Source organism: Astatotilapia calliptera, chromosome 19 (assembly GCF_964374335.1).
Source record: "Astatotilapia calliptera chromosome 19, fAstCal68.1, whole genome shotgun sequence".
Taxonomy (NCBI): Eukaryota; Metazoa; Chordata; class Actinopteri; order Cichliformes; family Cichlidae; genus Astatotilapia; species Astatotilapia calliptera.
Window position 1 is genome coordinate 10461079 of NC_137440.1, and position 18573 is coordinate 10479651.

Genomic DNA, 18573 nt, shown 5'->3' on the forward strand with positions numbered 1-18573 from the left:
CACTATATAAATAAAAGTGAATTGAATTTAATTGAATTGAACCTGAGGCACTGGTATGGGTAAAGGGAAAGGCACCTATACCAGCAGGTGCTACGAATTCCTACAGGTGTTCCAAACTCAGTTGGTAGTATCTGAAAATATTCAGGTTTGTGTATTTAAAATATCATAAGTTTATTTGGCTCACTGCAGTCCAGTTTGTGGTAGAAACAAAGTGTTTATTCTCAGAGTACCAGTTACAGGAAGCACAGAGATGTCATACCCCTCACTACCCACATTACACAAACAATATTTCCACTTCATGTGCCTGAGTGAGCACGTGTTGTATATACATAAATATTACAAGGCACAATACATGACCCTATGACTTTATGTTCGTGTTTCAGTTGTCCTTCAGTATTTTCTCCTGTTCACTGCGTAAATCCACCTTGCAGTCCATTGGTAGATTGATTGTGATAAAAATTGTTGTCATTGTTGTACTTAAAACTGTAAACCTTGTCCTGAACTGCATATTCAGATATTTTTCTGTCCATCCCCCACATCTAGGATGGTGGGGCATGCAATTAGTTATAGTGTTTAAGTGCAGGCACATTCTATGTAAGGTTCTGGTTTCCTTATTTGGTAAAGAATGTAATTCCTGCCATTTATGGGCTCACCTGCGCTTGTATAAGGTGGACCGTTAAAGAAGTTGAGCCATATACGTGGGTGAGGGGAGATGACCCCTTTGTGATCAGCAGGAAGTCACATAAACAATGTTTTTTTGAAGTTGGCTGGGATCAGGTGAAGAGCTTTCAGCGCCAAGATGCTGATCCAACCGGCTTCCCTCCAAGTTTGAAACCGATCGAGCTCTGTCTTGTATCGCTCATGGGGATAAGTCTCTGAATCAGCAGGGCCTACGAGTGCAGACCTAACATCCATCTTCTCCTCTTTTCTTTCTCATCATTTCTCTTATTCTGCTGCTGTTTGCGGCTACAACTGATGCTCTTCACTGACATCACAAACAGTTAGTTTTACATGCTTCCTTTAGGCAGTATTATTGGAAGGCTCACAAGGCATTTGTAGTATTATGCAGATGACACCCAGCTCTATCTGTCCATGAAGCCAGATAACAGACACCAATGAGTTAAACTGCAGGAATGTCTTAAAGACATAAAGACCTGGATGGTCGCTAACTTTCTGCTTCTTAATTCAGATCAAACTGAGGTTATTGTACTCGGCCCTGAAAATCTTAGAAATATGGTATCTAAGCAGATTCTTCCTCTGGATGGCATTACCTTGGCCTCCAGTAACGCTGTGAGGAACCTTGGAGTCATTTTTGACCAGGACATGTCCTTCAATGCACATATTAAACAAATATGTAAGACTGCTTTCTTCCATTTGTGCAACATCTCTAAAGTTAGAAATATCCTGTCTCAGAGTGACGCTGAAAAACTAGTTCAAGGTCAAGCTTATTCATATATATTTCCAAACTGTCCATGCTGCACAAAGTGCTTAACAATGTAAAATGCCACTAAAATAAATAAAATGCACAACAAAGATGGAGTAAAATATAGAAAAACAAATAAATAAAATAAGTCATGTATGAATACATTATCGTAGTATTAGCTATTTAGTTGTATTAATGATTTTAAGGCATTATATTCATTATTCAGTTAAGTAGGTCATAGGTCAAGTTGCTAAACATTCACACATAGAGCACATAGAACTGGGAGAATAGGTCAGAGGTGCATGTGAGAAGCAGAGACGACAGAGCTGCCGTTAGTGGGATAAGGAGTTGGTAAGCCAAAGCAAGGAGAACATAGTGTGCGAAGAAGTGGGCAGAAAGGACACGAGATAGGGAGGCAGGAGATAGAGAGGGCATTAGCAGGCATCTAGTTTTGAGAGACAAAGGTTGTTGATTTCTATGTATCAATATGTGCTTCTGGGACTGCCCCAGCGGATTTTGATGTTGGATGCTAAGCTGTTAAAATCCCCATGTACATGTAATAAAATTAATTGATTGTTTATTTTGAGAAAAAACAGGAATGGAATATTACAGTGTTTTGTGATGCATTATTCTGCTGATTTATACAGAAATAGTGTTTGCAGAGAATCATGGCCTTGCTTTTCTGATTACAAAGAGAACAGAACATACTGCACGGGAGATTCTCCCTCATCTCACACAGTGAACAGCTTTTTCTTCTATTTAAGAGTCCTCATGGAGGCTTTATCTGCTTCAGTTAAAAATAATCTGAAGAACAATGACACTACTGCAGCAGTAGCAAGGATTTGAAGATATTTAAGAGTTTTAGAAAAACCACATGATATTCCACTAAATATTGCCATCACAGGAGAATCTGGTTCTGGGAAATCGAAATTTCTTAATGCCTTCAGAGGAACAGGTGATGGAGATGAGGGAGTTGCTCCTACTGATGCTGTAGAATCCTCAGAGATACCTATACCATCCACCCATCCAGAGTATTCCAATGTCACTGTATGGAATTTTCCTGGAGGTAGCACCCTAAAGTTTCTGGCTCATAAGTACCTGGAATATGTTGAGTTTGACAGGTTTGACTTCTGGAGGAGGAACTATCATGGAAGACCAGGCTCCAAAAAGGATGGAGGATGGAAGATGTGACTAACCTCATGAAAAAAGACCGCACAGATGTTCTGATCCACAGAGCCAAGACGCCAAGAGGCCAACAGGACCGAAGATGCAAAGGTGCTCTGGAGACTATCCAGGACAAATAAACAGGATGTCAGATGCAAGCTAGGACAGCGTACAGTGAGAGGCACCACCAAGTGGCTGGGATAGTGTAGAGGAACATCTGTGTCACATATGGACTGGAAGCACCCACGTCTATGGAAGCCTGTTTCCATGACTCGAAATTTCGAGTTATTTTCTTGAAATTTCGACTTATGTTTCTCCAAATTCCAAGTTAATAACTCGAAATTTGGAGAAACATAACTCGAAATTTCGAGTTACTTTTCACCAAATTTCGAGTTAGCTCTGCCAATCAGTAATCTACGTGAATTAGGTCACTTTCTTGTTACCTGGAAGCATATGGCGCAGAGTAACGTGCACTCAAAACCGTATCGCAACAAATTGGCGCTTTCGTGAGTACGTTTCTGATAGTAACACCATGTGATTCAGCTAATAAGACAAGGATTTCATCAGTTTTGAAGCCACGCTGAAAATACTCAGCAATCTGTGCATTCATGACTGGATATAATACCGGTAGCTTAGCTGTAGCGTTTGTAGCTGAGGGCTTCAGCTTCCGGGTAACAAGGAAATGACGTCATTCACGTACATTATTGATTGGCAGCACTAACTCGTTGCTTTTCTCAAAATTTTGAGAAAATAACTTGAAATTTCTAGTTATGGATCCTTTTTCTTTTTTCTAAGTGGTGGAAACGGGCTTCCATACAAGTCCTTGTAACACTCACAATGGTGTCTCTTTAATGTAACATAAGTCGAGGGTTTATGATGTCATTAGTGTGTGCCACTGCCAGAGATGGGCAGTAACACGTTACTTCAACACTGGATAATACAGTATATCGAGTGCGGAGAGAGTATGCCCGTGCAGCGTTTAAAGCGTGGAAGTACTGACCTTACTTTGAGTTTGATTCCGTTAAAAAGTGACAAAAACATTTGTGTCCATTGTTCACTGCGTGGGACGAAAACTTCTTTTTACAGCGACAAAACCCCTAAACCTCCGAGTCTGCTACCACGTAATGGGAAATTCACAGAGAAACTTGCGGATTCTTCCACCACTGCAGCACACCTGCACCAGGGCAAACCTCCGCCTGCCCCACTCCTGCTTTACAGGTGAAAATAGAGCAACAGGACCGCTGAGTCTTTGATTTTATTTATTTTCTGCTGTGTTTTACTTGCATCTATTTAAAAGAGTGAGTGTAAACACAAAAAACAATTTTATTTTATGTGCTGGAATATGCAGAAAATAGGTTTAAATGTTAAACGTTTCCATTTGATTACATTTTTATGATGGATTATGCAGAAAAAGTAGAATTGGGCTGAAAGATCTATCGCTTTATCACATATTCAGGTTGTAAATCATGTTTTTAAAAAGTAACTAAGTAACTGAGTAATTAATTACTTTTGAAAATAAGTAATCAGTAATTAGTTACTGATTACTTTTTTCAAGTAAGTTGACCAACACTGGCCACTGCCCTCTCTGTGAGTTATGGGAGCAATGTACTTGCACGCGAATACATGGAGAGAGACAGACTTTATATGATTTACCTCTCCAGAAACCTTTGTAACGTTATGAACACTGTATGTCATGTTTGATAAGCAGCAGCCGTTCAACCGGGCCTCGTATGGTTGATGAAGAGAATGTGCATTAAAGGACATGTTGTGGAATTCCCAGTACCAGTGTGATCGTGTATTCTTCCTACTATCCTGCTAAGGTTTCTACCGCCTCCTCTCAACCACTGAACACAACCCAACGTTACATCCTGATGGGAGACTCTACCAAAGGTTGATGAGGACAACAGAGTTGAGCAGCTATGGGACTTCTTGTTCCATACAGACAAGCAGGTGCTGCAGAACCAACCAGACAAAAGCCAAATGCTAACGTATGGTAGTGGGTCACAATCCTAGAAACACAAGCAGGAACAGTGATGAAATCAAAGCAGGAACGAAGCTTAAAAAGGCTGAAACTCAATATATCCTAGTAGTAAATACTGCTGGGAAATCAGGAAGTTCTATGAGGATGCTGTAATTAGAAAACCTTTTCAAGTAAGTGAATAATTGTGTGAGAAGTTTTCTTTTGGTATCTGTTAGTATCCAGTAATACTGTAATATAGTGTCTGAGAAGATGTCCCTGACATGGCAAAACACTCTCATACTCAACTATTATTCATTATATCAGTGATATAAGTCATGGAAATGTGAGCCTGAAGCTCTCTTAACACTCAGACTTACAACTCTAATGTTAAAGGTAATTAAACTGCTGTTTCAGTCGAATAATTTCATTTTTCATCTGATCTACTGACTACGATCATTTCAGATCCAGTAAGCTGATAAAAGTAATAAATCTGTGAGAAGAATTAAAGAATAAATGGACATAATTCCTGTGGAAGGACCTTCATAGAGCCATGGGTAATATAGTCTTTGGTCACAGAAGGTCATATGATTGTTGGGTTTTTCTCTGTATGTATTATTGTAGGGTCGACCTTACAATATGAAGCATCTTGAGGTGACTGTTGTTGTGATTTGGCGCTGTGTAAATAAATTTGGATTGAATTGAATTGAATGTGCTACGACCGGTTGATGAGGGAAAGAAGAGGGGATAAAAGACATGCTGTGGATGAGAGCCAGAGATTTATAACAAATATTTAGTTCAGAGAGGTCTATGACACATAGTGACTGAGGAAGAAACACTCAATGTGCAGATAAACAGCATCTGCTTTCTGCCAATTGCTAAGCATTATGATTGAGCATGTGTCAACACGTCTCCCAACTCTACTGGTCCATTTGAAATCGAAACAATAATCAGCTATGTGACTGTCGACCTAAGGCTACCCAGGCACACAAATACCCACAACTCTTTTCATATTTCCCAGTTAAAATCTGTCCATTCCAGTCCTCTGACCATGCAGGTCTGAATCTGAACCCAGACAGATAGAAAACCAAACCCAGCTAAACAAACAGCCTCAGAGATGTGGAACCAGTTTTTTCTCACTCATCTTATTTGCGTGTTGTGTTTCCTGGTCTTTGGTCTCTGTGTTGTGTGGGAGAGCACACAGTTCCTACATTGTTTGCAAAGAAGATGTACTGAAGCACAGGTGTTTTCATAGAACAGTGGGCGTTGCTGCCTGAAAAAGCAGAACAGATCATGTTGCATGAACTAACATCCTCTTTAAAATATCAGTTGTCAACCGATGGCTTTGTTAAACACAAAAGAACAAGTACCTACAGTATAGTATTACAGTACATCTCACAGAATGACTGGAACAGTTTTCAGTACTCACAGTGAAGAAAGGTGATTAAAAGTATTTGTGTCTGACCTTTATTCCTTTACTCCTTTCCTGATCTTTGAGTTTGCTGGGTTTGAGTTAGTTCTTTAAATAAGTCACTCCCTTGTTTTCACTCTATGAGCTCCACACTAAAGTTTCCTGCGATCACTGCACATCCTACTTTATTTTCACTCATGTCTATCTGTGTGATGCTAAATCCTCCACAGAGACCATTAGATGAAAACAAACATTAGCCAGTCGAGTATCCTCGCAGGTCGGGCCTGGATCAAACAGATTCCAGAGGTGCTGCTATAAATCATGTCGTCAGCAACCTGCTGCTGTGAAAGGAGTGACACTCGTTTCAACACAGTATATTTTCACATTGAATACACATTTTCCTCCGTGTAACATCTAACATTTCTCAAAAATACAGTGTGATACCATAACCAACACACAGCCAATAAAAACAGTGTCCTTCAAACAAAATCAGTAACCTCCTCAGCTCTTGCTGGGACAGTGGCGCGGCTGCCCCTCTGTTGGTTTTCCATGGTCTCTTGCGTTCTGGGGGCCTCTGGATGTCTGGAGTTTTGATCTCCTCCATACCTGCTTCATACCCTGGAGGACGGGGCTGTGGCCCCCCCACACTCCCTAGCAGATCGTTACATGGAGAAACCTTTGGAATACAAGCACGCTGATCCACACAGGTATGCACACGGGTGTTCACTGCTCGTAGACTTAAATTACACCCTTCTTGGCTACTACTTCGAAGCACATCTGTCCTGCGTGCTGCACAACAACATTGAATATTTAGTATTTACTGCTGTTTACACTTAGCTAGATTAATGCGATGGTGTTGTGTTTAGTATGTTGCTTTGTTTTTTTTGTTTTTTTGCTTGTTTTCTATTCTTCTCTCAACAGGTGATCCAGGAGATTTTTTTTTTCTCCCCCCTTTCTCACTGTCCCTCTCCCCTTCTGTTTTTCCTTTCCTTCCTCTTTCTTTCTCCCTTTCCTATCCCTCACTGATGTCTGTCCCGTCTGTAACATCTGAAAATAAAATATAATAAATAATAAAAACAAAGATCGACCAAATGGACCAATACGGCAATGCCACGAAGATCCATTTGGCAAAGTAAATCCATTGGGTATCCTTGTTGGTCTTCAGACAACAATTCTGATGGCTAAAGAACCAAATGGGACAGGCAAAAAACAAAAAAAACAAAAACAAAATCAGTAACACAGAAAAGTGGCAGCTAAAGGGTTAAGTCTGCAGGTCCACACACTCATGTGAACTTAGAATCTCTCTCCTCTTGGGTCTGTGTCATTCTCCTGCTCCTGCAAATAAAAGACATCCATCCACCCTTTTTGCACTATTTGGGTGAATTAGGCACTAGAAATGAAGTCTCTAATCCTAAAATAAGTCAAGTCTTTAATCTCCATTTGAAGTCAGTCAAACCTTCAGTCCATCACAGTCCAGTCACATGCATTTATACCAATTATTGCTGACAGTGGAAACCCGCGCACTCATTTGAGTATCCACTGACAGCAATCTGATCTAAAAAAGAAATTAAATAAAAACAATTCTTTATGATTTTGTTATGGATTGAATCGCTACAATCCTTTTAGACCCATTGGATGTGGTCAGTGTCCCAGACAGGTGTACCTCTGCTAAGCCCATTGTAATCTGAAGAAGCTCACCTTGTACCTGCTCTCAGTGAAATATTTCATAGCACTTTTAATTCCAATCTTGGAGGCCTGTGTGGAGAGCAGGGAAATTATTTTGCTGCTATTGTTAATAATCATCATCCTTACCATTGCATTGATAATATAATCTACAGCATTGATATTGCATTCAGATGTTTAAACAGTGTGTGTCTTTCAGAAAGACTAAGTTGCAGGCTGACAGGAAATTGCAGGTTTGCAGAGCGTGCTTTTGTAGAAGTGAAACCGAGAGCAGAGTCTAAGTGCAGGTTATTCTGAGGAGCTGGTTAGACGAGGCTATTTGAATAACCAGGTTATTCAAATTGTCTTTTATACTTTTACATTCTTTGATTAAGCTTTCAGTAGAGGTTCTTGATTAAAACATTTATTCAACATAGTACATACAGTTTCAGTTAGGTTGTTACACATAAGGATGAGCCTCTGTTCTGGTAAAAGGTCAGAAGTGCAATGGGTGAAATGAGAGAACATGTAAGGTCGACACATACACACATACACACACACATACACAGTAGATAGACGCATTTATAGGTGAGAGGTTAGTCATGTTTGTCTCTGCAAAAAGAGGAACAGTTTCTTGCAGGATGTGTGCCTTGTGTTCAAGACGAGAAGTGAAAGTCAGAAGGGACAGGAAACACCTGCCGTGAAGACGGAGACAATGTTCTTTTTAAACTGTGTTAAAAGTCATTGTGGCTTTGATTTGACGTATGCATATATTCTGTCTGAGGACGCATGAAGGGGCGTCATTAAATTCAAACCCTGATGGTATAAAATATCTGCTTATGCTTTGAGTAGTTGGAGATCAGCGCTGTCTGCGAACAGAGCTGGTCCCCCCACGCGTGTATTCATTAAAATCAATTGTTTGACCAAGCTCTTCTGGACCATAGTTGTTTGTACTCTCCTTCCTCAATATTTGAACCTTAACACCTGCTTAAAAGAGAGATGATTATTAAATCATCAACACAGAAAATATCATCACCGGAGGGATGACCCCTGACAGCTTTTCTCTAAGTCCACTGTTACAAAAATATTAGGCCCAGTTCCAGACATGTCCCAAGTATGAAAAACACTGTCCCTCTCTCAGAAGGAGAAAACAACCCAAACCTAACTGGCAGAATCAATCTAATTGTTGAGTCGCAAATTTTAGAGACCAAGTACCGCTCAGGTTAGAAGGAGTTGATTTCTGTGTCGACATTCCAATTAAAAATCAAAAACAAAATGATCACAGGTGAAGAGCAGAGTTCTGTGCCAGCTGTTTATTGAAAGATCAAATTCAGCAAAAGATCAGAAGAAGCAAAAAGCTCCCCCGGGGTGTTCGCCGTAAGAACATCCAGATCAAAAACAAACAGACGAACAGCAGCCAAAAAGCTACCCAGGGCGCATCTGACCCATCTTTTTATCGGGTCAGTGACCCCTCCTCCTGCTTGATAGTTTTCCATTCCCTGTCCGTCTTAAATTCAAACTATCAAGTTTTCCCTTAACTTTACAAATCTCAATATCACTCCCTTTATCAATGTAAAACGTTTGTCAGTACTTTGCCCTAATCAGTTATCCTACTTGCACTTTGTACATTTTCTTTAATCTCCGTCGCTCAGGTTACATAACATTCTGGCACTACTCCAGGACTTTCTGGGCGCTGTTCTCACACGCTGTCGTCCATCATTTTTAATGGTGTCCCTCTGACAGTTTTTGGCCAAAGTGAGTCCAAAAGCCCGCAAAATTGCAGATATCAAGCCAACTGCAGGGTAATAACAATCAATCCTCCTGACAACTTTCCCAGCTTTGGAGCCAGGAGTACTATATCCACTAAGGAAGGGTTTTCCCTGCCTTTGGGCAATTAAGGTAGCCCAGGAGCGTCCTCAGGTGTGCCCAGTCCTCCTGCTGTATAGGCCAGTGCACTACGTTTGGCAGTGTAGGCTGGCAGCAATGTTCCCTCTAATGTTTCATGTGTCTGAGCGAACACACAAACTCCCTGAGCGTCCCTTGGACCACTGTGAGCAACAGCAGACGTGTGCACTGTGGTCACGCCAGCATCGAATCCATCCAAGTTACATGGTTCATAAAAGTTATCAAACTACAGCATTTACATTTATGTTAGACTACTTTTAATTAACTGCTTTAGCCCACTTACAATGAAAATTAAAAAAAAATCTTGTTCATGACCTGTGTAGGATGTTAACACTATTGGAAGTAAAAATAACTTGAACTCCAATTTTGAAAACACAACTTTCTTGTTTTTAAAAATAAAGCTCTGACTTGTATTATGAGTCTGTGGTCTGGAAGATAGGTCTGTAACTCTGCAAAACAGAATTGTTAAGGTCCATCCATCCATCCATTCGCTTCCGCTTATCCTTTTCAGGGTCGCGGGGGGCCCTGGAGGCTATCCCAGCTGTCATAGGGCGAAAGGCGGGGTACAACCTGGACAGGTCGCCAGCCTGTCGCAGGGCTAACACACAGGGACAGACAACAGACAGACAATTGTTAAGGTATTTATTTTAATAACATTTAAATTCAAGTTAGATTTTTTTTTGTGCGCAACACACATTTACTGTGTGCAGAGACCGTGCCAGCAGTGCGCAATTGCGCACGCGCGCAGCTTAGAGGCAACATTGGCTGTCAGAGAGGCTCCCAGGTGCAGCTTGAGCCAGGTTGAGTTCATGTTCTGTCAAAATGTAAAAGAACCCACCCACCACTTTAATCACACTCTAGATCTTGTTTTAACATATGGCATAGAAACTGAACATTTAACAGTGTTTCCTGAAAACCCTCTCCTGTCTGATCATTTCCTGATAACATTTACATTTACAATAATTGATTACACAGCGGTGGAGAGTAGACTTTATCACAGTAGATGTCTTTCTGAAAGTGCTGTAACTAAGTTTAAGAATATAATCCACCCACTGTTATCATCTTCAATGCCCTGTACCAACACAGAGCAGAGCAGCTATCTGAACGCTACTCCAACAGAGGTCGATTATCTTGTTAATAATTTTACCTCCTCACTACGTACGACTCTGGATACTGTAGCTCCTGTGAAAACTAAGGCCTCAAATCAGAAGTACCTGACTCCGTGGTATAATTCTCAAACACGTACCCTAAAGCAGATGACTCGTAAGCTGGAGAGGAAATGGCGTGTCACAAATTTAGAGGATCATCATTTAGCCTGGAGAAACAACCCCAACCCCAGGTTTCTCTTCAGCTCTGTAGCCAGGCTGACAAACAGTCAAAGCTCTGTTGAGTCAACCATCCCTTTAACACAGAGGTGGGGGAACTCCAGGCCTCAGGTCCCGAAGGCTTTAGATGTGTCCTTGATCCAACACAGCTGATTTAAATGGCTAAATTACCACCTCAACATGTCTTAAAGTTCTCCAGAGGCCTGCTAATGAACTAATCATTTGATTCAGGTGTGCTGACCCAGGGCGTGTTATCTAAAACCTGCAGCACACCGGGCCCTGGTACCTGGTACCTGGAGTTCCCCACCCCTGCTTTGACTAGTAATGACTTAATGAACTTCTTTACAAATAAAATGTAACCTGCAGTAGGTGCTCGCAGGAGTACCAAGGGTCCCTTCATGCAGCTGCTCAAAGTATCAGAGGAGATGAAGACAGACTTTAAGTTTGACTATGTTCTAGTGGTGGACACTGAAGGTCTGCAGGCTCCTGAGCTGGACGGTAACAAGACTTGTTACCGTGACAACGAACTGGCGACATTTGTCGTTGGTCTGGGAAACGTGACACTGATCAGCATCTTTGGAGATGATCTGTTGAAGATCCAAGATATTCTGCAGATTGTTGTTCAGGCTTTGATGAGGATGAAGAAAGTTCAGCTTTCTCCCAGATGTGTGTTTGTTCAGGATGTTCCAGATGTTGCAGCAGCAAAGAAGAACATGGACGGAAAGAGACGCCTGCAGGAACATCTGGACCAGATGACCAAACTAGCAGCTGAAGAGGAGCTTTGTGATGCTGAGCGCTTCAGTGATGTCATTGAATTTGATGTTCAGGAAGATGTGAAATACTGTGGGCAGCTGTGGGAGGGCAGTCCACCCATGGCTGCTCCTGAACCAGCTTACAGCGAGAGCCTCCAAGAAGTGAAGAACACCATCCTCTCTAAAGCTTCAAAGTTTGCTGGGATCACTCTCTCACAGCTCAGAACCAAAATTCAGGACCTGTGGAACGCCCTCCTCAGTGAGAACTTTGCTTTCAGTGTCAAGAACACACCTGAAGTTGTAGTGTACAGAAAACTGGAGGTCCTGGCCAGAAAGCAGACCTGGATCCTGATAAGAAGCATGAAGACCACTGAAGACCAGCTTTTTAACACAACTGAGAATGGAACGCACTACGAGGCAGCAGTAAGTTATCTTTATAAAGAAAATAAACTGAAGATATGAAATATTTACAAATTCTTCATTCTAACATAAAATTTGAATTTTCCTTATTTTTCTTTTGTTTAGGATCAGCACGGAGGAGCCAGAGGATTCAATGAATCAGAAGAAATTCCTGGACATAAAGAAGCCCTGCAGCACAAAGACATTGCTGCAGCAGCTGCAGAGATTCAACAACATTTAGAAAAACAAGATAATATTCCACTAAATATCGCCATCACAGGAGAATCTGGTTCTGGTAAATCCAGCTTTGTTAATTCCTTCAGAGGTGTGAGTGATGATGAGGAGGGAGCTGCTCCTACTGGTGTGAAACAAACCACCTCAGAGGTCACACTGTACCCCCATCCCAACTATTCCAATGTTACTTTGTGGGATCTTCCTGGATTCGGCACCACCAAGTTTCCAGCTAAGAAGTACCTGAAGCTTCTTGGATTTGAGAAGTTTGACTTCTTCATCATCTCAGACACTCGCTTCACAGAAAATGACGTGAAACTCGCTCAGGAGATTCAGAGGATGAAGAAAAAGTTCTGCTTTGTTCGATCAAAGATCGACAACGATATAAATGCTGAGAGGAGAAAGAGAGACTTCAGTGCAGAGAGGACTCTTAAAGTAATCAGAGACGACTGCGTTCACAGTGAGTGTCTCATCACAGCTGAGTGAGATCTGGATTCACTTTTTAAACATATCCTAGTTTTAAATTATTTATTCTTTGTCTTGGTTCCTGGGTCAGTGACACAGTGTTTTGAGTTTGTATGAGTTCCGTGGGTGTTTGTTCCCTTTGTGGTCGTGGTCTCCTCAGGTGTGTCCTTGTGTCTCCGTGTTCCCTCTCTTGTCTTGTTAGTACGTCTCTAGTCCTACTCTTTGTTTCTCCCTTTCCTGTTCCCATGTTCTTCTCTCTGTGTTTCATCCTTTGGCTACCCAGTCTGTCATGTGTCTCCATGTCTGTTCATTCCCAGTCCCAGTGTCAAGCTCACGTGTCTTTGTCAGAGTCGGTGTGTTATTTCCTGTTTTATTTTGACAGTCTCATGTGTGTGCCCTCATGTGTGTTAACTTCCTGTATCATCAGTTAACTACTGTAGTTACTATTTCTCCCACTGTTCTTTGTCATGTTGTCATCATATTTGCTCCAGCTGTGAGCTCTGTTTGGAGAGTTCCCTGATTAATATTCTTAGGTTTCCGCTGTAGTTTATCTTGTGACCTGTAAATCCAGCATCAAAGCTTCTCTTGAGTCCTGCATATTGGATCCACGACTCTTCCTTCCACACAGGATCCTATGATATTATTTTATAAATCTAACCATGTCAACATGTTTCTCTATCACACAGGTCTACAAGACATCGAGTCTCCACAGGTCTTCCTGGTGTCGAGTTTTAAGCAGCACTGGTGTGATTTCTCTCTTTTACAAGAGACCTTAGAGAGAGAACTTCCTATGAAGAAGAGAGATGCTCTGCTGTGTGCCATGCTCAACATCAACCCAGAGACCATCATCAAGAAGAAAAAAGCTTTTCAGTCCAAATTAACATACTGGGCCACTCTGTCTGCACTTGGAGCAGCTGTTCAAGTTCCTGGTCTTTCTAGTGCTGTTGATCCTGCTTTGCTGGTTGGTGCTGTCACACATTTTGTTCATGCGTTTGGTCTCGATATCCTGTCTCTGAAGAGACTTTCTGCCAGAACAGGTGTGCCCTACGCTGATTTGTGTGCTGTCATCATTTCACCACTGGCTGCAGCAGAAATAACTATAGAGCTCCTCTTGAAGGTGATGACCCAACTGGGATGCACAGCTTCATTAATGGCAGCAGAGGAAGTATCCAGATTTATTCCATTAATTGGAATCCCAATAGCCATGGGTTTCTCTTTCACTACAACTTATAAAATTCTGAATGTTATCCTCAATCAGCTCGCTGATGATGCTCAGAGGGTGTTTGAAAAAGCTCTGGGTCTGTAAAGATAAAAGACAATGAAGCTGATCAGTGTGTCAGGGGCTTCAGCAGGTCTCATTTCCTCTGATCACAGCAGAAACAGATTAACTTCTCCCAGCTTCACACACTGAAAGTTTCCTCTTCCTCACATCAACACAGGAACAAATGTGATCTCATTACTCAGATATGAACTGTGTCAACGTTATAAACTTTGTAATATATAGAAGAGCTGCTGAATAGTGTTATTGTTGTTGTTGGTTTTTTTTGTGTGTGTAATGAGTTTCAACACTATGAACAGTAATGTTCATCTTCATCATTCCTGTCTGGTATTAATAAAATGTATTTTAGCGTATTTCATAATATCCTCCTAAACTTGGGGGGGATAAGTAAACCTGGTGAATCACTGAACTCTCAGCTTCATTAAAATGGATCATTATGGGTAAATGTAATATAGAGGTCCCCATTTACTCCATAACGCAATGATTTATTTGGTACATGTATACAGATCTATAATTATAATCTGAAACTAAACTGAGCGACCTTCAGTAACTTGTTCTAAAAAAAAATCAACCTACCGTCATTTTACAGTCATCAGAAATATGAGTCTTGGTTTTCCTGCAGAACATTTCAGGCTGAGCAGCCAATCCCAGTCAGAGAGAAGTGGCTGTGACAGAAACACAGCAGAGAGGACAGAAGGTCAGAGCTCTCAATTCAAGGAGCAAACACACAAAACAAGACGGGAAGAAATTTTATAGGCTGGAAATACAAAAAGAAAATGAAGGACAAGCTGGTAAAAGGTGGATGAGGGTCAGCAGTAGAATAAAATGGATAAAATAAAATAAAAATAAATTTCTCATTATAATGGTCTGAAATAATGAGAAACTGTGACTGCAGTTTTTAAATTTAACAATTATTTGTGATGCTGTGTGTATTAATAATAGCAAACTATATAAGGACAATAAATAGAGGAAAGATTTACAGGAAAATTAAACATTCCTCGTGTTTTCATCTAGTTTCAAAAATCTGATCTTAAACATCAAGAACCCTGAACAGTTTTTATTCTCCTGCTGCAGGTTTGGAGGATGTTGTTTTATTCTTGTCACACAGTGGTGACAATTATTGAATAGATTATATTAATGGACCAACAGGTTTGATTACAGGAGCACAGCCGTGTGTTTAAATGAGACACAGAGGCAGGGATGCAAATTTAAAGAACAAACCAGCTTTGGTGAACCGAACCACAGATTTGACAACCACAGGTTTATGCCACAATGATGAAAAAGAAAATTACAAAAAACATTTTAATACATAAAACTACCAGCATAAAGACTTAGCCACGTGTTAGTCCTCAGGTCTCAATGTCGGGCGCACCCTGGTAACCTGACTTTGAAACGCTTCTAGAAAAATCTGATTACATAAGTTGAATTTCCATGAAAATCCCAAACATCACTCACACAAAGAGAACATCCCTCACAGCAGCTTATTGTACACAGACCCAAATAAAAACTTATCTGAAGGGTAGAGTCCAAAAATCTCTGGGTTCAAAAGAAAATAAGAATCCAAAAATGTGAGTCAGTGGTCTTAAGCATCACCAGCTGTGTGTGAAAGTGTGGATGAGACAGTGGAAAAGAAGGGAATCAGTCTCTCTGTCTCTGTAAGTAAGTGGGCTAAATCACAGGAGGAGTCCACCTCAGCACCAGAGGACCTGTCAGCAGAAAGGGTCTGAGGAATAATACAGATATTAATTATGCTGTTCTAGCTAAAATCCACAACTTAGGTCTTTGCAGACATCATATTTCACATCAATTTGTAGGTAAAATATCAACATTTGCAAAAAAAAACCCTTGTACAAACTTTGCATTGCTGCAATATATCTTTGAAAATCTTTTTTTGTTAAAATTTAGAAAAACAAATACTTTCCAAACACAGTGTTGGAGCCATATGGACTTTGTGGTGATAAAGTGTTGTGTGTATGGTGTTGCTTGTCTATTCCAGAGATTACGGTTAGCTTCTTTGTCACGTGGGAGGTGTTTAACCCTCATGCCTCACTGTGTTCAGTGGAATATAACCAAACTTGTCAAAAGATTTTTTTTTTTTTTAATTTTAAAATTTCAGTGTGAATTTCTTAATGAACGAGTGGGAAATACATTCACCTGGTTACCGGTCGGGCGGCCTTGAGAATGGGTGAGTAGGGACAGTGTGGTTTTTGTTGACCGTGTTCGCTTGTGCGTGTCAGTCGTCTTGTCTCGAGCCTTCAAGTAGTTTGTACGTGCTCGGGTTTGACTGCGATGTGGATGGATTGCTGAAATATTCGATAAATGCTCAGTGGAAAATGTTTGGAGACTGATTAAAAACAGCAAAGCAGCATTCCCTACTTCATCCTTGGAGTGGATTCATTGATATCAAGTCACTTCATCCACATTGAAATACTGCAGTTATTTGCTTTTATGGATTTCCAGAGGTCATTGAGAAATGGAATCACTTCAGTGTGAACAGACTCACGCTGCACTGAAACTGTAATTGTACACACAGAATCTCAGCTGTGGAAACATAAAGCCAGACATGCAATAAACGGCTGTGTATGGAAGAAAACACTGATTGCAGCGGTTATTTGTGACGTGTCCACTGGTGAAAAGTCTGCTGAGCTGTTTATGATGCATTAAAGACGTGTAACTTATCGCGTTCATTATGAATTTGAAATGACTGATTTGTCAAAATGTGGTTTGAATCATCTGTAATAAGCTGAGTCAGGGATTTTTCTAAAGTCAGAATGACTAGAAAAGTCTCCAAAAACTTGAAGCATTTGAGGGTCTGGCTGCAAAACACAATGTCAAACTCACTGCAGAGTCTTTGGGAAATAAAATTGAAAGGTTGCAAAAGGAGCATAAAATAAATGTGAACAAAATTAGAAATCTGATTCCTTCAATGAAGGTCTTGATGGATGCTCAGTCATCCAGGTAAGTAAATCGCAAAAGGTTCACATTCAGATGAACAGAATCAACCTTTATTTCTGCAGCATTCATCCTTTGTCTTTTTAGTTGCTGCAGTTCTTCAGAGATTTTTAATCACTGTTTTATCGTCATTTCTCATTGGAGGAGGCGGCACTCGAATCATTTCATGCAGAAGTAAATGATTGTAGATTAGACGCAGGAGGGGGAGGAGACGCAGGTGAATGTAATTAACAACAATCAAATCAACAACTCTGAAACAGGAGAATAATAAACACAGAGATAAGAGGACTCACACTACATTCAGCCAAACGATGAGTCTGATGTTCAGATGTGTGGCGTGTAAGACAGCACTGTTTGTGAATGAAGACATTTGACTCAATGAGAAATGAATTTAACTGAAATATTATTTTCATTTAACTAAAATTATATCAGTGCTCTACTTAATATTGTTCTTTTTTCTTTTTTAAATTTTGTATCTGCAGAATTTCACTTCAGCATAGATCAAATGTTTGTTTTTCATTTCATTTTTATTAACTTAATTGTGACACATTAAGCAGAGTATGCTAAGTTTTAAAATGTTATGATATTCACAAGAATATCATAACATTTGTTTTTGTGAGCATGCTCACAAGAACTGTTCTGCTTCGTTCGCTCAAAGATTGACAACAATATACAAGCTGAGAAAAGAAAGAGACTCAAGCAAAGAGGAGACTTCCTATAGGAAGGTGAGTTTCCTATGTGATCATGTATTTCAGAGTGAGACAAATTTTGGGATGTTTTCTGGGATGCGTCCCCCTGGAGGAAAACGGCCCTCTTTTTTTTTTTTTTTTTTTTTTCCCCCAGTGGTTTTTACACTCAACACAAATTACAATTATTGGTTTGGCTCCTCTTCGCTTGCTGATCCTTTCTTGATATATTTTAGGCTGATAACAGCAGATTTTCTTTTTCGTTTTTTAATGTATTAAAGTAGCTTTGCATGAGCTTTAGGCAAACATTACTGTTTGTTAGACTCCCTCGGTGTCCTTTCTGTAAAGGGTCATTAATGATTCTGTAACCTGATTTCTTGTTACTGCTGTTCAGACTCTGGGCTGTGGGTGAAGGCTGAGCTACTACAACTAACTTTCCATAATAAACACCAACACAGCAGACCTCAGCTTTGCTACCTCTGCTCGTGCATGTACCCTAACCCTAAGCTCTGATATGGTGAGCTGTATTACGCGAGTGAGAAGGTGGTTGCTCTGAGAACGAGACTGACACACTGTTTAAACCATATGTCAAAACGTAGTCAAAGGAGCTTGCAAAGAAAGGGTCTGGACTTCTCTAAGTTGCTTGAAGACGTTTCACCTCTCATCCGAGAAGCTTCTTCAGTTCTAAGGTCAAATGCAAGCTCCTTTGACTACGATGACCTGGATGACTGAGAACCTTCACAGCCATATGTCAAAACATTTTTGAAATTTAAGCAGCAGGCATCTGGTTACCCAAAAAATGTGAAAGCAGCTGAGAAACAGCAGAAGTCTGAAGAGAAAGGACATCAGACCCCACTAAGATTGAGTTTTTTTTTTTTTCTTTAAACACAAATCAGCAGTTGTAATAAACTGCGGTTCTCCATGTGAGCAGAAATGCCATCAGCTTTGTTTCATCTCTGATG

At 40.5% G+C, this 18573-nt stretch overlaps 1 protein-coding gene across 1 annotated transcript; it reads left to right on the forward strand.

Moving 5' to 3' along the window:
• Positions 1-11112: 11112 nt before the first annotated feature.
• Positions 11113-14505, forward strand: LOC145422331 (interferon-inducible GTPase 5-like). The gene is made up of 3 exons (XM_080293575.1): positions 11113-12022; positions 12125-12689; positions 13381-14505. Exons 1-3 carry the CDS (start codon positions 11246-11248, stop codon positions 13998-14000), a joined length of 1962 nt encoding a protein of 653 aa, XP_080149701.1. The 5' UTR covers positions 11113-11245; the 3' UTR covers positions 14001-14505.
• The last annotated feature ends 4068 nt before the right edge of the window (positions 14506-18573 follow it).

What these genes read in the sequence shown, in the direction of transcription:
- LOC145422331 (XM_080293575.1), top strand. Translation starts at nt 11,246, where the DNA reads ATGCAGCTGCTCAAAGTATCAGAGGAGATGAAGACAGACTTTAAGTTT. An exon ending in GAACGCACTACGAGGCAGCA is followed by an intron (nt 12,023 to 12,124) that starts GTAAGTTATCTT and finishes TCTTTTGTTTAG; the next exon opens with GATCAGCACGGAGGAGCCAG. An exon ending in CAGAGACGACTGCGTTCACA is followed by an intron (nt 12,690 to 13,380) that starts GTGAGTGTCTCA and finishes TCTATCACACAG; the next exon opens with GTCTACAAGACATCGAGTCT.